At 42.0% G+C, this 25,285-nt stretch overlaps 1 protein-coding gene across 3 annotated transcripts in view; it reads left to right on the forward strand.

The window, feature by feature from the left end:
* The window catches only part of PTPRG (protein tyrosine phosphatase receptor type G), a 744,286-nt gene that overhangs the window by 565,978 nt on the left and 153,023 nt on the right, over positions 1-25,285 (forward strand). For all 3 annotated transcript variants that reach the window (XM_010357825.2, XM_010357826.2, XM_030927161.1), the window contains exon 6: positions 15,591-15,657. In XM_010357825.2, coding sequence (XP_010356127.2) covers positions 15,591-15,657 — 67 coding nt within the window. The remainder of the gene's footprint in view (positions 1-15,590; positions 15,658-25,285) is intronic.

Raw genomic sequence — 25,285 nt, forward strand, 5'->3', positions numbered from 1 at the left:
GTGAAACTCATGTTTGCTCTTTACTGACAGCCAAACCCAAAGAAAATTAATATGTCACTTCTATATCTGCTTGAAGTTAGTATTATTAATTTCTGTTATCTCAGAATTTCAACTTATAGAGTATAACTGTGCCAGGCACCATATAGATTGATCCAAGGCACATTCTTTTTTTTTTTTTTTTTTTTTTTTTGGAGACAGGGTCTCACCCTCTCATCTAAGCTGGGAGTACAGTGGCACTAATTTTTGTATTTTTTGCAGAGACAAAGGTTTGCCATTTTGCCCAGGCAGGTCTTGAACTCCTGGGCTCAAGGGATCCACCTGCCTTGGCCTCCCAAAGTGCTAGGATTACAGGTGTGAGCCACAGGTGTGAGCCACCACTCCTGGCCCCAAAGCACATTCTAATAGTGGGAAAGAATATAACTACAAGGGTTGCTCAAAAAATAAGTTTACTATGATGTTTTTAATTTGCCAGTCAAGGTTTCAGTATATTGAAAGCAACTTTTTCAATTACAGTAATAACCAGGATTTGGGGATGTTTATTTGATAAGTGAATTATTGTAGCAACTCTCATGACAGCTGTAAGAGGTTTACTGTCAGTGTTGTCTTGATTTCAGAGTTGGGGGAATTGAGTCTCAAGGAGGTTAAGTTACTTGCCCAGTGTCAGCCAGGTAGCCAGAGCCAAGAACCCAAACCGGAAGGTCTGCCCAACTCTTAAAGTCCTTGCACTTGTCGATGAGGTTCTGCTGACTCCCATTGTCATAGGACAGATTGAAAATCCATCTAGTATCAGGTAGGCCTTTTAGTATCCTTTGGAAAAAGTTAAAATTCAACACGATTGCTGTGGTGCCTCCTTTCCTGAAATGTTACACCCTACTCTGATGTGCTTTATTGGCTGAAAATCTTCTTTCCATAAACTGCATCAAGTTGGTGATGCTTTATGCAACAGAAAGAGAAATAATTTACCATAAACACAGCAAATCATTGGATAAATGAATCTGGATATTTTCACATAATGGTATTCTCTACAGTAATAAAAATGAACTCCTACTACTTGGACAAACATGGGTGAATCTCACAGATACAATGACAAGTGAAAGAAGGTGAGACAAGATTCTGGTGTGTGTTTCCATTAATACATATGGAATATGGGGCTATCAACTGGAGGGTCTTAAGGAAGCCTTCTAGAGTTCTGGAAATTTTTGTCTTCATCTGGCTGAGGTTGCATGGGTGTATACAGATGTGAAAATGCTTCTAACTATATACTTAACATTTGTGTAGCTTACTGGTTTACGTTACACCTCAGTGAAAAATTAAGATAATAAGCAAATCACAACATGCATTTCATCTGGGACCTCAATGTCTAATGGGAAGACCATTTTAAACTAAGGACCTATGAGTTTTAGAATTGTTTCCTAATGAGACTTCTTATACGTCACGCAGCTTACAAGTGGGTCAGTTAACTCACAGTCTTGAGGAGCTAATGCACAGGCAATAATTTAAAAATAATTTTAAAGGTTCACAGGCACCAATTTATATGTCACCATATCCATACACTAAAACACACATACTACATTCACTAGAGAGCTCTTCAGGGTTCTGTGTGTCTTTACTTTCCGTGACACTTGCATGAGAACATGTACCCTGAGACTTCTGCTTTATTAGAACCTGGTCACCCAATTGTTATTCAGAAGGACCATCTTTAGTCATTATAGAGGCTTAAATTATGTTTAAGGAGGCAATGAAGCATGCAATATATTTCACAAAGGTTTCACCTGAAAATGTATGAATAAAGTTTGAGAATTTAAAGGGGACTTTTCCCAGTTAGCTCACAAACTGCTTTAAATCTGTATTTTGCTCTACCAACAGAATCAGTGCACTGTGCCTTATATAAATGTTGAACTTTGCGTATTTAACATTCTAAAATAACTCTCACGTTTCTCAGAGCATGCTTAGTCTTTTAAATTACATTTGCAGGGATACCAAGATCTGATTAACACAATACCTGTAAAAAGCTGTTTCTAAATTTTAGGAGATTTTCGTGTGACGTTTACAGGTGTGGTTCATTTACTATGCCATAAAACTTGTGCAGTTTTTCATCATTGGAAGCCTCTCTGGTTGGTAACAACTATCAATTTATCAGTCATTCTGCAAAGATATTTTGAAGGCTTACTGAGGAAGAGGCATCGGGTTTCCTATTGCAGTATGTCTTCAAACAAAACAAAACTCATAGTCTGGTTGATATAGTATTAGTACTGTGTCTACTAATATTAAAATTACACAATTCACAGGGTTTGAGCACCTGATTGGCAGAAAAAATTCATTTTCTTTTGTCTGTGCTTTTGTTTGTCTAATAGATACATTTGCAGGACAATACATCCCTAGTATAATTGTTGGCACTTATTAGGTGCTTAGTAAATATTTGTTGAATGTATGAATTAGTGATTGAATTAATGAATAGGTGGATGGATGGAGTTTAGCACTGATCATTTTAACAGTAATGTTTACTGTTCAGTAATTTCATCATTGAATTCTTCCCATGTGCCTGGCATTGTGTGAATTATTTTATGTGGATTGTCCCATTGACCTCTCTCAGCCCTCTGAGTAAAGTACAGCCCTAAGAGGGAAGTATTGTTAATATCTCCATGTTCCAGACTGAAGAATCTGAGGCTTAGGACAGTTAAGTAATTTGTTTGTGTAAAACTGGAATTGGCAAACTTTTTCTATAAAGGGCCAAAGGGCCAGATCGTAATATTTTCGGCTTTGCAGGCCACGAGATCTCTGTTCCAACTGCTTGATTGTGGTTTTGTAACACAAAAACAGCCACCAATGATACATAAATGAGTGAACCTGGCTGTGTTCCAATAAATGTTTATTTACAGATGCAGTCTATGGGTGGGATTTGCCTTGCTGGTCATGGCATGCTGGCCCTTGTCATACCTCATCCGTGGCAGAAGTGTAATTTGAACCAAGGCAACCTGACTTGGAAGACCGTGTGTTTAACCAGTTAGGAGCAAATTCTGCACTTGATCTTAGCCAAAAGGCCGAGAACTGATACGAGCAAATTCTGATCTAGAAAAAGGAAAAAGGCTAGAAACCTGCGTTAGAAGTCCTTGTTAATAATGATAACTATTATTTTTTTAATTTTATGTTTCTTGCTTTTGCCTTTTCCTCCTAATTCCATACCACTTTTCAGTCATGGATTAAAAGAAAATAAAAACAAATCCCACCACAATGTGATAATCCCCTGGTCTGTATACAGTGGAAAAATAATGCCTGTGTCACAGGCATCTTTTCATTTTACCCCTGCAGAACCACCCAGGAAGTGTGCGTCATTGTCTACTTGCCCATATTGATTAAAGTCACTTATCTCAGGTCACACAACCAAGACTTGGATCACAACTTTTGGACATAAATCCCAGAACTCTTTGAACTCTCTAGATACCTGGTTAAAGTCTTCTTTTAGCTTCGTCCCCCTTACGTCTTTTCCCTGCTTCACCTCTTTAATAGCTACCTCCTATTCTCCTAGGAAGCAAACATCTTGTTAGCATCAGCTCTCTGTTGGCACTAAGATAGAGCTGGGAATATGAAACAAACTAAATAAAGTGCAAGCCCTGCCCTCAGGGAGCTTCTAGTCCAGTCAAGGGAGCAGATGTCTAAACAGGTAATTACAATGAAGGGTAGGAAATGCTGGAGAAAGGATATGTTATTCCCATGATACCCAGAGGGTGTGAGGATTTCTGACCTGCTTAAACTTCAAGGACTCTCCAGCCTGGATTTCCTCAGCTGACGCAACCAGTTGGGCCATACCCTGAGCTTCAGGAATTGACAAACTGAGACTGGTGCCAGGAAGGAACTAACCGGAGTACTGAGTTAACAAACATTTGGAATGAGCTAGGGAAGGCCTCCTGTAGGAGCTACATTGAGCTGAGCTCTGACGACTGAGAAGTTGCCCTGCAAAGAGCTAAGGAATGAGCAGCGTAGCCAGTGGGAACAACAGGGGCAAAGGCCTGGAGGCAGTGAAATGCTCAGAGTCTTTGAGGAAGAGGAAGGAAGCCCAGGAGTCCTGTAGGGAACCATGGAAATCCTGGAAGAATCTAGAGGTCTGCTGGGCCCAGATCTGGGAGAGCTTTTACGCTATCGTGGGTTATGATTAGATTTATTTGTTTTCATTTTTTGTGTATTTTTTAAATTTATTTATTTATTTATTTATTTATTTATTTATTTATTTATTTATTTATTTTTGAGACAGAGTCTTGCTGTCACCCAGGCTGCAGTGCAGTGGTACAATCTTGGCTTACTGCAAACTCCGCCTCCCGATTCAAGCAATTCTCCTGCCTCAGCCTCCGGAGTAGCTAGGACTACAGGCATGCACCACCACGCCCGACTAATTTTTTTTTTTTTTTTTTTTTTTGTATTTTAGTAGAGGCGGGGTTTCACCGTGTTGGCCAGGATGGTCTCAATCTCCTGACCTTGTGATCTGCCCACCTTGGCCTCCCAAAGTGCTGGGATTACAGTTGTGAGCCACTGTGCCCAGCCAGATTTATTGTTAAAAGCTCATTCTGACTCAGTGATTCTCATCCCTACCTGCACATCAGAATCATCCAGGGAGCTTTTCAACATCCAGATGCCCAGGCCACACCCTTAGGTCAATCAGAATAGTGTTTCATCATTGTTGTAGTCTACTTTTGTTTTTAGTTTTTTGGGTTTTTTTTTTTTTTTTTTTTTTTTTTTTTTAACTGATTGAAGATGATTCCAGTGGGCAGCCAGGGTAAAACAAGTACTGGTCTATTAGGCAGAGAAAGAATTGGAGGGTACAGCAGAGAAAGCAGGCAACCCAGTTAGGTCAGGCTTCTGGAAGTGGTTTAGGTACAAGATGGTGTTGATCCAGGATGCGGTTAGACCAGAGGAACTGCAGAGAAGTGGTGGTCAGATTCAAGATGCGTTTAGGAGGTAGAATCTTCCAGACTCTGGATGGCAAGAAAGGAAGTGAGTGGGTCAAGAAAGGAGTGGAATCAAAATAATTCCTAGGTTTGGGGATTTAGTCTGCTGGATGGAAAAATGTTAAAATTGTATTAAAATAAAAGATTGAAGGCCAGGTGCAGTGGCTCACACCTATAATCCCAGTGCTTTGGGAGGCCAAGGCGGGTGGATCACTTGAGGTCAGGAGTTCGAGACTCGCCTGGCCAACATGGCGAAACCCCGTCCCTACTAAAAATACAAAAATTAGCCAAGTGTGGTGGCATGCACCTGTAATCCCAGCTACTGGGGAGGCTGAGGCAGGAGAATTGCTTGAACCCACAGGCGGAGGTTGTAGTGAGCCAAGATCGTGCCACTGCACTCTAGCCTGGGTGACAGCAAGACTCTGTCTCAAAAGATTGGAAGATGAAAGATTGGGGTGTGGGTAGAGGATTGTGATTGGCTGAATTTAGTTCAGGACTCCAAAATAATTGATCTGTCTGTAACCAGAAGTGGGAGTATTTTTGGAACTTTGTGTGTTCCTGGTTGGGTACCAGCAGGGCATGCCTGCCTCTTTGGGGGGGAAGAATGGCTTATAGCTACAGTTTTTAAGGATCTTGGATGTGTTAGGAACTGTGCTAAATACTCATTTAATCCTCTTAACAACCCTATGAGGTTTTTTAGGGGGGTGATCTCAACATTACATATGAGGAAGTTGAGGCACAACTAGATTGTAATTCACTTTGCTGTGCCCAAACAACTGCTTAAGTAGAAGAGCTGGGCTGTGAATTGGGTTTCAGAAACCCTGTACTTAACCACTACACTTGTCTTACGTACCCAGCTTGCAGTTTAAAATGAGCTCATCGTGTTCACCTACAGGGGATCCATCTGCGCGTTTTCTATGGAGTTACTTATTCCCAGGTTACTGTCAATGGCAGTTGTCATAAGATAAGCCTCTTCCTGGCTAAATGTTACCTACACCACCCTCTCCCCTACTGGGACCATTTTTTTCCAACCGAACTGCTGGAAGAATTGAAAGATCCTGAGCACAGTTGCTTAAATAAGTAGACTACATGCTCTATGAAGAAATCATATTATTTTCTCAGAGGAGAAAGAGTTGGCCCAGTGAGGCAATGATTGCTGGGAACAAACTTTCTGGTTTTCCATTTTGTTCTGCTACAAATGGCACGTTCTATCAATCAAGGCCTGCTGGGAAAGATTTTGTCTTTCCTTGTTGCAGTTTAATTTTATCCTCCATTGAACTCAGGTGCATGTTAAATACAAAGCCAAACTCTTCAGTTAGCATTAATCTATGTCCACCTCGAGATGGGGCTGGATTTTGTTTAGACTGCCTATTACTAGAAAGGAATTTCCCTAATTTGTGGATTTTGAGATGTTTGTCCACTTAAACTCTGTAACCCCACACCCAGAAAAAACGTAGCTTAACTGAGACCCTTAAATCGTGCTCTGACGGCTTTAATAGTAGCCCCCTAAACACAATTTTCACTGGTTTGTCTATGAATTAAGTACAATGTTTAGATGAGTTAGCAGGTTTATTTCCTAGAGGATGATGACAAGGAGCTTAAGTTTCTCTTGTAGTATCAGGCAGCAAACCCCTTCCGTGAGCCCATGGTTTGGAATAGGGAAAGACCTGTGAGGTATTGCTTAGGAGAGTGAATTGATACTTAATCAGTCTTCAGAGACTACATTATGACAGCAATCATTCAGTGCTTCTAAGGAAGCACAGAGTAAAACTACCGCGTCTTAAAAGAAAAAAAAACACTGGGGTATGTAATTAGTTTGCACTTAATTGCTGTGGATATGAAACAGCAGCTGTCCATGCCACTGCATTACACCCTGTGCCTTGTTCAGTGGCACCTTTCACTTAGCTTCTGTGCTGCAATTAATTGGTTTTCTATATTTGTTTAAACATAAAAGCTACCGAAAATTCTATATCTATATCCCAGAATTGATTATCGATGTTTATTTGCTCCATTTGGGGTTTGCTCATTCTTTTTGCCAAGTTTTCTTGGTTGGAACTTGGATTCTAAACAAACTGCTTCTTTTCAAACTCTAGAAACAGTGACATAGCAGCTGAGGTCCATGAGGGGCAAGAACTCATCTAGAAGAAGGGAAACTGCCTTTTGATAGCTGATGCAGCAGTGTAAGGAAAATGGTGATGTGTGGGTTCCTTACAGAAGCCAGGGCCCCCAACCCCTCTGTGGGAGCTAGAACTAGATCATCAGCTCTGTGAGGGCAGAGCACTGGGATTTGTTCAATGGCATACTCTATTCTGCTACTCAGTTCTTGGCATATGGTTATCTACTGCGATGGAGCAAATTACTACAAACTCAGCAGCTTAGAACAACACACATTTACCATCTCACGGTTTCTGTGTATCCTCAGATTCAAGGTTTCTCACAAAGCTGCAATCAAGGTGTCAACTGGGACTATGATCTCATCCGAAAGTTCAACTGGCGAATGATTCACTTCTAATTTTACTTAGATTGTTGGCAGAACCCAGTTCCTCAAGGGCTGTTTGACTGAGGAGCTTCTTCGCTGTTGGCCAAAGGCCACCATCAGTTCCATTTGGCATTATCATAGCTCATTGTAACCACTAACTCCTGGGCTCAAGCGATCCTCCCATCTCAGCCTCTGGGGTAGCTAGAACTACAGGTGTGCACCACCAAACACTGGCTAATTTTTAAAATTCTTTTCTAGAGATGTTGTTTTGCCCAGCTGGTCTCAAACTCCTGGCCTCAAATGATCCTCCTGCCTCAGCCTCCCAAAGTGCTGGAATTACAGGCATGAGCCACTTCACATGGCCAGAATCTTTCATAACATTGCTTTTGCCTTATTCTACCGAATAAAACTAAGCCACTGGATCTAGCCCACCCTCAAGGGAAGGTGATTACATAAGGGTCTGAATACCTGGAGTCAGGGGTCTTTGGAGGATCATCTTAGAGTGAGCCCATCACAGCCTGCAGTAGACAGTCAGTACATATTGGTTGAATCAATGCGCTTAAGGTGCCAGTGCTTATAATTTGGCCTGAGGGCCCATAACATTGTCTCCCCCATCACCTTTTTCATAACTATAAAGGAGTATTTAAGGTCATTTAGGTCATTTTAACATTCTACATATGATACCTACATGATATTTACATGGTCTTCCCCCATTCCTAATAATGCAAAATGATAATCTTACCTACTCCTACTCCTATGGAGGGACATTTTTTCAACAGAAGGATCAACCTGGCAACCTCTTTAATCCAATGTGCCTTGTCTCTTATATTTTTCATGCTGCATACATGATGGGAAATTAAAGGCATCCCCACTCAATGTTTTCTGGATTTCGAGCCTTTTGTAAATGGAGTACCCCTGAGCAGCTTTTTGCTTCCAGGGAATGAAAAAACAAGGGTTAAGAGTTCACATCTAATGTGTTTTGGTTGAAGTAACTTGCTACATGTGAAAACAGTCGGCTCTGCCTTCTCCACTAAGCCTTTGATATTGTTGGGGCTTTTCAGTGCATGGCGAGATTATTAACAAGGGAAAGTCAAAGTTGTCCAGCACTGCCACACAGAATCAGGAGAAACTTGCAGGCAAGTCACTGAACATGAAATAAGCTGCTTTTGTCCCAGGCTTCCCCAGATCTCATACCTTTTTTAAATTTTATTTTATTTTATTTTTTTAAATTCAAAGGTCATGACAATATCTGTGTGAAATAGTGTGCGTTGTAGCTTAAGACTCTAGGTCATGCTTTGCAAAGCTGGAATTTCTGTTTTGCTTCTCTCCAGTTCAGGGGCAGCCTGCACTTTGAGAAGACTGGAAAGGGTAGGACAGACAGGTTCTGGGACCCCGGCTTGGAATGTTGTAAAGCCTTTCCCAACACCTTCTTGACTCTGAAACACAATGCATTAAAAAGACAGAAGGACAGAAATCACCATGCAGCCCCTATGGGAGTACCTTTTGCCAGGCACCCCAGCCATCCCACTTCCTCCCTCTCTTTCTGCTCTGGCTTTGAAATGGCATGTTGGGTGAATCCAAAGCTAGAGGAAATGGAATTGTATGCCCACCCCAGGACAGTTTGATCCTCATGAAAATGAGAAATCTCCTGTATTGACAATCTGCAAGACTGCGCCTGGCAAGATCTGCCATTTTGTACGGATTTGCTACCAGCCTTGCTGTCGCCCTGCGGGGGTTGGTTTTTCCAGTAATGCACTCTTCCAAGCCAAGTCTGACAATGAGATGGTAAACACTCTGGTGGGTTTTGGAGGCAGGGTCAGGGGGCCAGAGAATGGTCAGTTTAAGTAGATCAAAAGCACAAAATTCATTTCCTCAAGTGGCCTTCTCTGACTGCGAATCTCAATTCTCTGGAGATGAATAACCTGTGAACTAACTAGTTTTCATTAATATTATGAATTAACAGTAAGTAAACCGTGGCCGTGCTCAAGCTGCATTTGAAGGGGGGAGGGTGAATCCTATTAGCATTTATAATTGTGTTTCCTTTTCATATTAATCCCTTCCCAAGCCTGAGGAATTAGGAGTTTTCTCATCTGCCAGTGGAAACCAGTCCCAGGAGTCTGTCCCTGTCAAATCCTGGAAAATAGATGATGATACAGGGCCATACCTTTCGCTTCGGACAGGGGCACTTCTGTGAGAAGCCTCGGTTATATTTTGCATATCTGTTAGATTAGGCTTAATGTATGATCCTGGAATTTAGTAGTTGCATTTAAAGCAATTCTCTAGACCAGGAATCCACACTTGTTTACTTATCTTTATCGGAATTTCATGAAAAGTCCTAAAGGTTTACAGAGCTCTTTTTTCCCTTGCCATGCATCACTCTGAATTGTGTCTCTGTATTCCTCTCCGACTTATTTCATGGCAGTTTGGGATGCCACATGTGCCAACACCTCTGATTCTGCTTTTTGTAATATCCCATTGCAGCAGCGATAGTTAGGAGACACTAGAAAATGATGTTGGAATGTCAAAAGGGAAAAACTACATTTCTATATCAGAAACTAAGACCATTGGCTATACAAGAAGGAAAGTAGTATTTGTAAAGACTAAAAAGAAAAGTCAGGAAAAGAAAAGTGTTTTCAATATAGCTCAGTGGTTAGTGGTTTCATGCTAAAATTGTCTTCTTGAACATAGCCACATTTCCTAAATTATTGCCAAGTGTTTAACTTACTAATAAAGGAAGCCGGGCAGTGATCTCTCTCTGGTTAAGAGCTAACCAAAAATGCAGGGATGCAAAATAACGAAGTTATAAATACTTTGTGACAGCAACGTGAACAAAAATCTGGTTAGTGGTCACTAGGATGTTGAAGTCAGAATGAAAGAAACTACAGCATCCTTGCCACATGGCTTTTTAGGTAAGAGCCACGGAAGGAGGGGAGATTCAGATGTGAAACCAAACATCCTGAGAAGTGCTTGCCCTTGTCCTAATACAGCAAATTAGCTTCTGAAGACACAGTTACCTGCTAACTGCTGGGGTGGGTGAGTCCTCTTCTCTGCAATTTAGGAAGGCCATGTGGAGTCTCTGGTCCTGCCATTTGTCACTTTTCTCTGACGCCATGGTTAATGGTGTAGCCATTCACCCTCAGCATGCATAAATCCTTTTTCCCACAAGAGGATATTGTCTGGATGTGATTTTTATGGGACTGAAGGAGCAGCTGGTGGTATCGGATTCAAGGCAAGTAGGTTGTCTTGACCATCCTATTTAGCAGATGGCTAGGACTTGACAGAGAGAAAATTATTAGGATCCAAGTCAAGGGCCAAATGGCATGGGGGCAGTAGAAGTAAATGGCAGCACATATCTGAACGCAGGCACATGTCATCTGATGGGGTCTCTCTGCTTCCTTTTCATTTTACTTCAAGCAAGAGTAAACACAGGCCCTCCTGTAGAGCCTCCAGATAAACATATCTCTAGAGATTATTGATAGCGTGGCTACTAATTTGAAAATTACGTGGATCCTTATGGTGGGCTATTAATTGGAAAGAAAATGTTACGAAGTTTAGATTTCATGAGCATTTATATGAATTTGGCCTTTAGCCCAAACCTACGTTTCATGGTTTTCTGTATTGTCAGTGTCTCTATATACTTTGGTTCTATCTAAAGACACTGAAAAGCTTTAATTCAGAGCCCTTTGTCGAGTTTGTGTGCCATCCTTTTGAAGATGACTAATGCCACGAAAGCTGCTCTGAAGTGGAAGTGCCAGGAGCGAAGTTTTGCTATCAGAGTATGAACTCTGCAGGGAAAGGGGGTGGGTGTCTGTTTCTTCTAGTCCATTTTAAGCTCATTTGTGCAATTGCTGCCTTCTCCATATTACTGCATAACTCCTTTGATCTTAAAGTGGAAGGAAGCAAATTTCAAGAGCCAGGATCTCTTCTCATGTGGCTTTAAAAGGAACAGCATATTACAAAATTGAGTGGATGTCAAATAAAACATAAATTTGGATCTTTTGAAATTTGAACTCAGAGAGGTATTACTTTCAGAGCCAAGCACATTGACAAACTCAGGGATAAATTTCATTTGTTTGTCATTCATTTAAATTCGAGTGTTTAGGTCAACTTGTTGCCCAGTGTTATTCGTCCTTTATTGGATGTGGCATTTGTACCCAGCATTATACTGTAAGCTTTAAACGTTTAATCCTCATGACAACATTATAAGACTGTATCCCCATTTCACAGACAAGGACACTAAAGCTCAAATCATCCATACCTGACTCAGAATTCCATATTTTCCCCATGCCTGGCCTCCTCCATCCTAGACGGAGAATAAATTGTAAACACAGGTTGCTAATACAGCCCTCTTCACTGTTGTCATATTTAAAAACTGCCAAAATTGCTTAGCTTATGCTCATGAATTTTTTTAAACTGGGAAATTGATTGAAACAGTGAGTGAAAGGGATTATTTCAGTTAGGGTTATGCCTTACTGGAACAAATTCACTTATTAGCATGCTCTTTGGATTCCCCACCCTGAGTTTTGGAACCAAGACATAGATCAGAGGATGAGCTCAGTATTGTTAGTAAGTTACTTTGACCAGCCAATAATCTTCATTTTCTCTCCTTTTCTCCTCGTTCATCTTCTCAACGCCAGCCATATTAACCACCAATGAAGACAATGGGAGCCGAATGGTTGTTGTCGAAGGCTTGGCATTTATGCAGTTGTTTAGAATCTGGGGTCAGGTTCCTGAGCTCAGATGAGGTGAGGTCTGAGTATCAGACACAGAGAAGCTGTAATCAGAAGTGACCAAAAATTGAACGTGGACTAGGTTGACTGGTTGTTTTCCTTTTGCATAGCCTACAAATATTATTGGTGTGTGTCAGTCAAGGAAGATTAGAAACACTTTCTTTGAGCCTTCATATTATCAGATGAGACTAAATGCATTAAAAAGTTCCTGACCTAGTCTTTTTTGTGCTGCTATCACAGAATACCACACTGGGTAATTTATAATGGACAGAAATTTATTTGGTTAATGGTTCTGGAGGCTGAGAAGTCCAAGAGAATGGCCCTGACATCTGGCAAGGCTTTCTTGCCACATCATAACCATGGCAACACGTATCACATGAACAAGAGAGAGAATGTGAGAGAGCAAGAGGGGGTTGCAAGGGGGCCAAACTCACTTTTATAACAAATTCCCTCTGGCAGTAATGATGATAATCTATTCATGAGGGCAGAACCCTCATGACCTGGTCACCTCTTAAAGGTTCTGCTTCTCAACGCTATTGCATTGGGAATTAAGTTTCCAGCACATGAAATGCTGGGGATGCGTTCAAACCATAGTGGTCCCCCTGAGTGTAAAATATGCCCTCTCGTTCAGGATCCAAGATCAGAGTATCTGATGAATGTTGCCATGGTAGAGAAGGGATAACACCTTTTTGGAGGAGCACATGAGTTGATCAGGTGGCCAGCAAATGCTTTATCTTGTGATGTGGAATATTACTGGGAAACTTTTAAGACATACCATAAGCAAGATACATTGTTTTAAAAAATTGTTGATATCATAGCCTATTTCCCATTTTTTATTATTGCATACAACTCATAGGAACTCTAATGGCTAAATTTTGCTCTGTACCAAATGATTCCAGTTAGTTAAAACAAATCGTTTTATGGGTCAGTAGGTTGGCTGGTCAGTTCTTCTGGGTATGGCCAGTTCAGCTCATCTCTGTGGACTGCAGATGGTTCCACCGAGGGTGGATGGTCTCAAATGGACTCACTCACCTATCTGGTGGTGGTAGGCTGGTGAGTCTAGAAGAACGTTAGCTAGAACTACCTATGTCTACTCCTTGTAATCGCTCATCCTTTAATAGGCTAACTTGGAATTCTTCAGTTGATCTCAGGATTCCAAACAATCCAAGTGTTTTATGAGCTTGTGTCTGCATCATGTTCACTAATTTTCCATTCACTAGAGCAAGACATATGGACAAGCCCGATTTCAAATAATGGAGTAATTGGTGTACACTTTTCATAGAGGAGGGCAAAGTCAAGTTATAAAGGTGCGTGTAACAGGGATAGAGGGAAATTGTGGCTATTTTGTCATTTCTCACAGATATTAGAGTAACTACAGGTAGTTAAGCTGGCATCTCCATACTGAATCAAAGGGACCATCTTTTTGTCTATAGCTTGAATTTGATATGGAATCATTCTCTGGGATCCTTATTTTATTCTATTCTGGCCTCTTGAAACTTGGCCACATTTACTGGTTAGGTTCTCCTCTCTTGTATTCCTGAGCTGTAATTCCATTTTTGACCAGGTTTTAAAATTTTGATCAATTACTTGCTATGGTACAAATACGATGTTTCTTCTAATGCAGTTTTGATTTGGTGTATTCTGTGCATGGTTGCCTTTCAAGAATGTTTCATGCTTCAGTCCCTGGCTTGAGCAGCTTCTTGGGCAATTTGGAGGCACACTTATGCCAACTCCCAGAATTCCACCTTTATGATCTGATACACTGAGTTCCTATTCACTGAATTTTTTTTTTTTTTGTATCTGTAGTGTTTACAAAGCAGTAGCAAACTCCACATATTGTATTAGTCTATAAACACAATCCTGTATTTAATAGCACCTGTATTCTGAAGTTAGGCTCTAGACATGAAGATGTAGTCACTATTAACTCATAGAGCATCTAATGAGGGCTTCTAACCGTCACCCTCTGCACCATTGACATCTTAGCCAGATAAGATGTTGTAGAGAGCTATTCTGAGCATTATAGGATGTTTAGCAGCAGCCCTGGCCTCTACCTTGATGTCAGTAGCCCCTCCCCTTGTCATTCCCTTCCCACTGCTATGTGACAACCAAAATTGTCCCCAGACATGGTCACATGTCCCCCTGGTAGGGCAATATCTCCCCCGTTTGAGAACCACTGCTCTCTTCTGGAGACGCTGAGGCTTAGGAGAGCTGGAAGTGTGTGGAGTGTGTGTTATTGTCAGAGAGGACACACGAGGAACAGCAACCCAACAGGGAAAAATTGTAAGAGTAGAAAGGAATGTGGAAAATTTTCGGTCACCTTAAAATTCATTCTAGGGGTGGCCCTTGATTCCTCTGAATTGACCTGAAAGCATCAAATTGGATTGTGCTACAGAGTGAAAGTTTCATCAATATCTCAACTTCATTATGTGAGAAGTGGATTATATATAAATACTATCAATGAGGGATGGGGGGAGCTATGCTGGCCATAGATAATAGATTTTTGAAAAACTATTTATTTTGGAAAGACTTAAATATACATAAAAGTGAAGAAAATTGTATAATGACCCATCCTATACCTACCACCCAAGGTCATAAATGATTGATTCAGGTCAATCCTGTGGCATGTATACCCCACTCACTCCCCCTGCTGTTCACTCTTGGATTATCTTGAAACAAATTCAAGACTTCATTTCATTTCATTTGTAAAAATCTCTATATGTCTAAAAGAAAGTATTTGAAAGCCAAAATTGTGATATGCTGCTAGAATTTTAATCTTCTAGAATGGGCAAGAATGAGGAGTTCTGCTGAGTAGTATTAGAAAGTTAAGGGAAAGAAGAGATGGGAGGAAGACTGAAGAGGCTTGACTTTTGAGGGGGATTAAAAACCCCAGGAGGAAATGAGGGTGGGAGACACTGTTTCTTCAAGCTTCTCTCCCCTCTTCTTTTGCTTTCCATAAATTTTAGAATATGTGATTTTTCACAAGGGACTGGGATCCTTACGAAGGAGAATAGGCTGGCAGGAAACAGATTCATTTTCTAAAAAGAAGGGAAAAACATAATCACCAGAAAATGTTGAAATCTTCCCTCAATGATGGATTGCTCTCTTATGACTTTCAATGACCTTTTAGCCGATTGGGCCTACTTTTAATAAAACAAGGCAAGAAGAAAATCTTGCAGTTGCTTTTTAAGAGTTTCCTTGGACTATAGTATTTGTCTCCTGTTATAATGTATTCTGATAAGTTTCTTTTGATTTAGACTTCCTCACTTGATTTTATGATGTCATAAATCTCCTGAATTTGGTGAGAGCCATGTTGTATGTGAGAACTAAGCAGCTTGCTAGATAACATCTACTCCCACCTCCCTTCTCTTTAGAAGATTAAACTGAGACTGTTGTGCCTGATGCCAGAATAGATTTAACCAATCATGTTTCCTTTACATGTAGGTCAGTCCGAGGGACAATTCTGCACTGGATCCTATTATCCATGGGTTGAAGGGTGTTGTACATCATGGTAAGTATGCCACATACACTTCCTTTTGCTGGGATGTGAAGGGCTCAGATCTCTACCTAAAGGAACCAGGTTATCTTGCAGAGGACAGAGGGTGACACCCATTCCTCATCCCCTGATGTTGAAGGGCATTAGAGCCATTATTTGATGGGTAAAGAGCACGCCCATTTATTACCTGCAAATGGGTCTGGGTTAACAGTAAGCAATTTGTTTCTTTTGAACAAATTGGTACCAGTTTGAATGCATAGGTTATAAAGCAAAACACCCTAAGATGTACTGTTCTTATGTGTTGAACTTGCCATTTGTTTCATATCTCTCCTAAAAATATTCTTTCAGTTGTCTTTTCACCTATAAATGTTTGGTTTGCGTCTCAGATCTAGGGAAGCATTTTAAGTAGCCAGACAAGTTATTAAACTTTGCAGCATGTGAGCAAGCGTCATGCCGCTACTGGAATGGAAAAGGCCAGGCTACTGTTCTGTGCTGCAGACCTCTTATCCTCAGGCATAAAACCAGGAGAGAAAGTAAGATAAATGGGTTCTGTCTTTTCCAACTGGTTTTTATTGGAAGAATTTCCCTGCAACTTTATTATCAGCACTGCATCATTACCTATGACATCAAGATCCTCTAATTTCAAAAGTACCCTTGTCACAGTGAGGTGTGCAGTCTAGATGTAATGTAATGATTTGCAAAGTTTTAATAATCTAATTAGAATTCCAGAGACGTTGACAGAAATAGCATTAGTAACCATAATAAATCTCCCCTTCATCTCCACAGCTGTGATAAAACATCTTCACACCTTTTTGGGAGGATTGTCTTTAGACATTAGCCAACTCCATAGAGCTTAACAAACATGTTCCCCCTCTCTTTCCGTGAAACTAAAACCAGTTGTCTGGTCAATTGGAGCAAGTAGGATTTTGGATTAATTGTTCTGCTCTCAAAATTGGTCAGTCATGCAGCAGGTAACAATAATAAACCTACTCAATATAGAAAAATAGAGTTACTAAAAATACCACATAGAGGCTTTCATTTTAAGATAGTTCTGGGCCAGGCGCGGTGGCTCATGCCTGTAATCCCAGCACTTTGGGAGGCTGAGGTGGGTGGATCACCTGAAGTCAGGGGTTTGAGACCAGCCTGGTCAACATGGTGAAACCCTGTCTCTACTAAATACAAAAATTAGCTGAGCATGGTGGGAGGCACCTGTAATCCCAGTTACTCGGGAGGCTGAGGCAGGAGAATCACTTGAACCCACGAGGCGGAGGTTGCAGTGAGCCAAAATTGTGCCATTGCACTTCCGCCTGGATGACAGAGAGAGACGCTCTCAAAAAAAAAAAAAAAAAAAGATATGTATTTCCATTGCTTCTTCCCAGTTCTCAGTTTCTGGAAGGGCACTAATCCCATCCTCCATTCTTGAGGGCTCTTACCTCCCAAAGACTCCACCTCATAACCTTGGGGATTAGGATTTCAACATAGGAATTTGGTTAGGGGACATAAACCTTCAGGCGACAGCAGAGGCTGTTACATATGGAAAAAAGATATCTGGCTCTGGGAAGGTTGCCAGGATGCCCAGGGTGTGGTTTCAACCCTACCCTCTAACTGGGAAGTCAGACGAGACCTGCAAAATACACTGACCTACAAAGGAAGTTCACTTATTCATTCAGCAGAAATACATTGCATGCCCACGCTGTGCAAACCCAGATTTGGAACACTGATTAAGACAGACACAGGCCAGCTCTCATGGACCTAGAAGGGAAGTGCTGCCTTCCTCTCCCACCAGCCTGCCTGGTATGCAGCCCCTCCCAGCTTATGCATTTGCTGTTTCCTCTGTCAGGAGACTTCTTCCTTTGCTTGTGCCAAGGGTGTCTCCTTCTTATGCCTTCAGGTCTCAGCTCCCATATTGCCTCCTTAGAAAGTTGTTTCTTAAGTATCCTATCAAATTATTCATCCCACCCCACTCCCATCACTCTATTACACCATCCCAGGTTTCTTTCTTTAAAGCACTTACATGTATCTGAAATAACTGTTTGTGTATTTACTCATATATCAGATACTTGGGTATCAATTTCCTGAGGGCAGAAAACCATGTTAGTGTGGCACGCTGTGTCTGGCAAATAGTAGGTACTCAGTATCTTAGCCAAATGACTGAATCAAGTAAGCATACAAATAAATAAGTGAAAATTTCAAAATGTAAAATGGGATGAAGGGAAGGAAGAACTAAAGCCCATGTGGGTTGTGCCTTGATTGGGAAGAAAAAGGAGAGGAGTATGTCATTCTTCCAAAAGGGAATGGAGGACATTAGAAATAGTTTTAAAAAAACAAAAATAACGTTTGTTGGAGGCCAGGTGCAGTGGCTCATGCCTGTAGACCCAGCACTTTGGGAGGCTGAGGTGGGTGAATTGCTTGAGCCCAGGAGTTCAAGACCAGTCTGGGCAACATGGCAAAACCTTCTCTCTGAAAAAAAATACAAAATTTAACCAGGCATGATGGTACATGCCTGTAGTCCCAGCTACTTGGGAGGCTGAGAGGGGAGGATCACCTGAGTCCAGGAGATTGAGGCTGTAGTGAGCCTTGATCATGCCAGCCTCCAGCCTGGGTGACAGAGTGAGACTCTCTCCCCCTCCCCCCAAAAAAAGCTTTTGTTGGAGCTAGAAGCATTTCATTTGAAGGTCCTGTGAGGGATTTGAATGATCTATTAATTTGAAGGAACATAAATAATCATGTCCTTCACAGTCTCTGGCTTGGGAACAATGATAGAGATATGTAAAGAGAAAAATCAATATGGATTTCTGTTGCTGTTCAGAAATGACTTTTATTTCTTCAGCTCTGGGAGTCATATATTAGAATGTTAATTTCTCATTAATTTTTTTAAACAAGAAGCATCTTAAGTGTTTCTTCAGCTGAAATGTGAAGGAATAATCTGATCGTATCAGCCAACTGTATTTGACAGTTGGTCATTAGGGTCCTCTGTTAAGCAGACACCATGGTGGAATTTGAAGTGCAGGAAAGATTTTTAGCAGGGAAGGACTGCCTGGGAAGGATCAAAGGGAGAAGGACCAGGGGTTGGTGGGGAGAGCATTTGGGCCATGCATGGTGCACGTCTGACACCTCTGCAAGGAGAGAGGTGAGCTAGGAGGACTGGCTGAAGGCAGCTCTAAGGAAGTCTTTGCCAAGCTATCAGAGAGCCCCAGAGCAAAGACTGCCCCTGAAAGGAGTCCCGTGTTGGCAGGAATGGCCCAGCTCTTATTCCCTACCATGTGTTGTCATTGGCTGGAGCCTCCCAGCAAGAATAGCCTGATTGTAGACGCTGGGCAGATCCTGGAGGTGCAGCTGCTGCAGGCTGTCAGCTCAACAAGCTCCTCACAACAGCTTGTCTCTGGAAGGGGCATCTCAGGGGTGCATGCTTAGGAGTGGCACAGAGCTTCACATCTCCTTCCAGAGGCACCTTCCTAATCACACTCCCATAGTGCTTCCTCAGAGAGTCTTACAAACAGTCCTGGCTCATTTTGTCCATAGTTACTGAGTACATAATCTCAGTACACCATGAAGCTAGGCATTGAGACATGGACCTACTACCCTCACCACATTTGCATATGCTTGGTAGAGATGTACAATTAAGTATGCAATGACGTTAAAGTGTGGGAAGCAGCACGCTAAACTCAAACTTTGGTTATTGGAAGTGTCTCAAATCAACTGAACATTAAGACCTAAAGAGTGCATGGAGATTGTCCAGGCAGAGCGGTGATGCAAGCAGGACCAGTATAGATGAAGGTGTCTGTTGGTAAGAGAGGATGTAGTATCTTTGAGGCTTGGAGAATGGTGACTGATATGGTTTGACTGTGTCCCACCTAAATCTCATCCTGAATTCCCACGTGTTGTAGGAGGGACCCAGTGGGAGGTAATTGAATCATGGGGGCAGGTCTGTCCTCCACTGTTCTTGTGATAGTGACTAAGTCTCACAAGATCTGATAGTTTTAAAAAGGGGAGTTTCCCTGCACAAGCTGTCTTCCCTTGTCTGCCGCCATGTGAGACGTGCCTTTCACCTTCCACCATGATTGTGAGGCCTCCCCAGTCACGTGGAACTGTGAGTCCATTAAATCTCTTTTTTTTGTAAATTGCCCAGTCGTGGGTATGTCTTTATCTGCAGCGTGAAAATGGACTAATACAGTAACATTGCTTCTCTAATGCTTTTCTAGGGAGAGACAGCCTAGAAACCTCTTGACCACATGAAGTGCTGTGTCTTATGTGTTCATTTTTCTAGGCAAATTTTGATTTTTACAAACTCAAGAGCCATGAGGAAATATAAAGAGAATGGAGTGAGGTGATTTGCCATTGATTCTGGTCCCATCTATCTACTCATGGAATGATAGATGGAAGCACTAAAATGTATCTAAATCAAGTATTTTATTTGCCCTATTATCAACATCCACTGGAGAAGAAAGACTTAGGGGAAGATTGTAAATCCTATTCACTGTATTGGTTCAGTCATTAGCAGCACTTTTTGTATATAAGAACCAGCAGTTGCAGATAAAAATACTGGTTGCTAAGAACTTAGTCTAGTTCTGATGGTTTAAAATCCATTTTTCAAAAAAACCCTGTTTGTGAATCAATGTAAAAATATAGTCTTTCCTTCTAAGTGCGAGGCATGAGGTCAGGTGAATATGGCACATGAGGCAAAACTTTGCAGCCCAATTTGTTCAACTTTTGAAGCCTTAGGTTGTGCAACGTGTGGTCAGGCGTGGTCGTAGAGAAGAATTGGGCCCTTTCTGTTGACCAAAGCTGGCTGCAGTTTTCAACGCATCTCATCAAATTGCTAAGCATACTTCTCAGTTGTCGTGGTTTCGCCAGGATTCAGAAAGCTGTAGTGGATCAGACCAGCAGGAGACCACCAAACAGTGACCATGATCTTTTTTTTGGCACATGTTTGGCTTTGGGAAGCGCTTTGGAGCTTCTTCTCAGTCCAGCCACAGAGCTGGTCATCGCCCATTGTCATATAAAATCCACTCTTTGTCGCATGTCACAGTCTGATCGAGAAATGATTCATTGTTGTTATGTAGAATAAGAGAAGACAACACTTCAAAATGACATTTTTTTTTTTTTAATTTTTGCTCAACTCATGAGGCACCCACTTATCGAGCATTTTTACTGTTCCAATTTGCTTCAAATGTCAGACTACTATAGAATGGTTAACACTGAGTTCTTTGGTAACTTCCTTTATAGTTGTGAGAGGATCAGCTTCAATGAATTGCTCTCAATCGGTTGTTGTCAACTTATGCTTCTCATCTTCAAGGCTCTTGTCTCTTCTGCAGAACTTCTTGGACTACTACTGCACTGTATGTTCATTAGCAGTTCCTGGGCCAAATGCGTTGTTGATGTTGTGAATTATCTCCACCGTTTTACGGCCCATTTTGAACTCGAATAAGAAAATTGCTCAAATTTGCTTTTTGTCTAACATCATTTCCATAGTCTAAAATAAATATAAAATAAACAGCAAGTACTAAGTCATTAGCAAAAACAAAAAGCAAGAAATGGGTGCATTAAAATGATGTATAACATAACCATATTTATTGAAGAATGCATTCCAGTATCATTGTTGCAAATTTGAACAGTACAAAACTGCAATTCCTTTTGCATCAACTTATTTGCATCAACAGTTTTACCTAACTGATCCATGTTAAGAAATATGTGTGGGGCCGGCACGGTGGCTCATGCCTATAATCTCAGCAGTTTGGGAGGCCGAGGCAGGTGGATCACCTGAGGTCAGGAGTTTGAGAATAGGCTGGCCAACATGGTGAAATTCCGTCTCTACTAAAAATACAAAACTTAGCCAGACATGGTGGCACGCATCTGTAATCCCAGCTACTTGGGAGGCTGAGGCAGGAGAATCGTTTGAACCCGGGAGGCAGAGGTTGCAGTTAGCTGAGGCCATGCCATTGTACTCCAGCCTGGGTGACAAGAGCAAAACACTGTCTCAGAAAAAAAAAAAAAGTATGCGCATTATACGTCGCTTCTCGTCCTTTCGGCTAAGATCGAGTGTATGTGCATTATGTCCTGTGTCAGTTAAAAGACATCTGTTTTTTCTTTTCATGTTGTTGGAATACATAATTTCTCTTCCTTTTTATAGTACTCACCCCAGGAAAATCCAGCAGGCTGTTTGTGTACATACGCATATACTGTCAAAAGGCCTCAAAACACCATCCTCTTGTGTCAGTCCTCTGAAACGGACCACTTTTGTATTCCTAATAGGAAACTTGCCTCTGGTGATTGCTTGGTATTTTATCCTTGTCTGCTTGTCCTCTTTTCCCACCCCTCCCCCACTGTCACTTTCCTCTCCTGGAGAATGTATCATCTTAGTGAGGTGTAATAGGCTTCGTTTTCTTTTTTTTTGTTGTTGTTTGAGACGGATTCACTCTGTCGCCTAGGCTGGAGTGCAGTGGCAGGATCTCTGCTCACTGCAAGCTCCGCCTCCTGGATTCACGCCATTCTCCTGCCTCAGCCTCCCCAGCAGCTGGGACTACAGGTGCACACCACCACGCCTGGCTAATTTTTCGTACTTTTAGTAGAGACGGGATTTCACTGTGTTAGCCAGGATGGTCTCGATCTCCTGCCCTCGTGATCCGCCCACCTCAGCCTCCCACAGTGCTGGGATTACAGGCGTGAGCCACTGCACCCGGCCTAGGCTTCGTTTTCTTTCAAAGGAAGAACTTTGGGATCACCTGAGGTCAGGAGTTCAAAACTAGCCTGGTCAACATGTTGAAACCCCATCTCTACTAAAACTACAAAAATTAGCCAGGCATGGTGGCGAGCACCTATAATCTTAGCTACTCGGGAGTCTGAGGCAGGAGAATCACTTGAACCTGGGAGGCGAAGGTTCCAGTGAACTGAGATCGCACCACTGCACTCCAGCCTGGGCAACAGAGGGAGATTCCATCCCCACCCTACCCCAAACCCCCCGCCAAAAAAAAAAAAAAAAAGAAGAAGAAGAAATTGCCACAGACACAACGAAATCTTCTGCTGGTCAGAGCTAGACAGCTGCTCTCTCTCTGTCTTCCCTTCCCTGGCTCTTCCAAGAAAGCTATCAGTGAAAGGACAAATAAATTATCACCTGAGAACTCGCTTCTATTAGTATCACAAAATGAGGCTCTTGCAAGCTTTTCCTGTCAAAACACGGCACTGGCAGTTGTGACTATGACAAGATTAAAACTTTCCTTGCAGACCAGCTTTCTCATGTCACTAGTTTGTTCACTCGACTCACCTTTGGGGGTCTCCTTCCACCTTTTTGTCCCTGCCCTGGGATACTCATCATCTCCTCACCAAATCTGAGGACAAAGTCCTGGAATAGCTATTGTCATTCCCGGCCTCTAGCAAAAAGGGAAGAAATAACAGTGAATTTGAAAATATGCATTGACTGCCCTGCCAAGCATTTCCAGAGAGTGGTGAAAGCTGTCTGAGAAACTCTACATCGTTCATCTTTCCATATTCCACCTGCTGGGACTGAGGTTTCTGCAATGAAGAGTAACAGAGCGTCATCTTCAGACCAGTCCTCTGAATTCCTTCTAGAACAGTGGGTCGGCTTTATCTTATACAATTGCTGTTGCATCACCAGCCGCACATTCACTGTTTTAAAAGAAACCAGCCCCAGGGTATGGTGCTGCCTGCACTGTTCCCCTGCTGGGTATGCACTTGGTTCCACCCCTTCAGAAAACCGTGTGCCTGTTTCTGCTGATGTTACACATGCACCCCGCCCTCTGAGCCAGAAATGCCACACTTAAGTATATCCCCAAGAAAAATACCAACAAAAGACTTGTGCATATAAGCCTTATTCATAATAGCCACAAAATGGAAACAGCCTAAATGTCTATCAGTGGGAACACAGATATAGAAGTTGTAGACTATTCATACAACGGAATATTATGCAGCACTTACAGGTAATGAACTATGGATTCACTCAAAAGCAAAACAGTGCATAATGCATGATTCCATTTATGTAAAGTGTGAGAACAGGTCCATCCACAAAATTAATCCATGGTGATGAAAGTCAGAATAGTGGGGTGGAAGGGCCAGGTGCGATGGTTCATGCCTGTAATCCCAGCACTTTTGGGAGGCCAAGGCGGGCAGATCGCCTGAGGTCAGGAGTTCAAGACCAGCCTGACCAACATGGTGAAACCCCGTCTCTACTAAAAATACAAAAATTAACCAGGTGTGGTGTTACGTACCTGCAGTGGGAGACTGAGGCAGGAGAATCACTTGAACCCCGCAGGTGGGGGTTGCAGTGAGCCAAGATTGCGCCACTGCACTCCAGCTTGGGTGAAAGAATGAGACTCAGTCTCAAAGAACAGTGGAGTGGAGGAATATATTGAAAAAAAAGGAACCTGAGGAAATTTTCTTGGGTGATAGAAATATTTCTCTATCTTTATCTAGAGGATGATTGCACAGGTATAATATAAAAATTTGCCATGCTGTCCCCTTAGATTTCTTCATTTGACTGTTTGAAAATTAAAGAATAGTCCATATGTATTACACATTAATTTCCCAAATATATTGCATCCACAAAGCTTAAAAAAATTAGCAGCATGTACCAAATAGTCAAATATTAAAAATCTTGACAGTGTCAAGTGTTGGCAAGGATGTGAATGCAGGAACCCTCATGTTGTTGATAAGAGGATAACTAGTATGATCACTCTTCAGAAAATAGTTTGGCAGTATCTAGTAAAACGAATCTAAGAGATTCCATTTCTATGTATGTCCCCTAGAGAAACTCATATATGTGTCCCAAGAGATGTATAGACCAGGCGCAGTGTCTCACAGCTGTGATCCCAGCACTTTGGAAGCCAAGGCAGGCAGATCACTTGAGCTCAGGAGTTTGAGACCAGCCATGGCAACATGGTGAAACCTTGTCTCTACAAAAAGTAAACAAAATTAGCCAGGCATGGTGGCACCCACCTGTAGTCCCAGCTATTTTGGGGACTGAGGTGGGTGGATCACTTGAGCCCAGGAAGCAGAGGTTCAGTCAGCCAAGATTGTGCCACTGCACTCTAGTCTGGGTGACAGAGCGAAACCTGGTCTTCAAAAAAAGAAGACATGTGGCTGGCCGCAGTGGCTCATGCCTGTAACTCCAACACTGTGGGCAGGCAAGGTGGGTGGATTGCTTCAGGTCAGGAGTTTGAGACCAGCCTGGCTAACATGGCGAAACCCCACCTCTACTAAAAAAAATACAAAAATTAGCTGAGTCTGGTGGTATGGGCCTATAATCCCAGCTACTTGGGAGGCCTGATGCATGAGAATCGCTTGATCCCTGGAGGTCGAGGCTGCAGTGAGTCAAGTTTGCACCACTGCACTCCAGCCTGGGTGACAGAGCAAGACTCTGTCTGAAAAATAAAAGAAGAAGACATGTGGGCAAGAATGTGTGTGGTGGTGTTTCTCCTAATTACCCAAACCTGGTAATGCCTCAGGTGCCCATCATTAGCAGGCTGAGTAAAGATGACCTGGTGCGGTCATAGAATAGAACATTTCACCACGATGGGAAGGAATGGCCCACTCAACAATATGGGTGCATCGGAGATTGGTAAAGTTAAGCAAGGGAAGCAAGATTCTGAAGAAAACATTGTGCGTTCCCAAAGATAAACTTCAAAACATG

The sequence above is a fragment of the Rhinopithecus roxellana genome, chromosome 1 (assembly GCF_007565055.1).
Source record: "Rhinopithecus roxellana isolate Shanxi Qingling chromosome 1, ASM756505v1, whole genome shotgun sequence".
Taxonomy (NCBI): Eukaryota; Metazoa; Chordata; class Mammalia; order Primates; family Cercopithecidae; genus Rhinopithecus; species Rhinopithecus roxellana.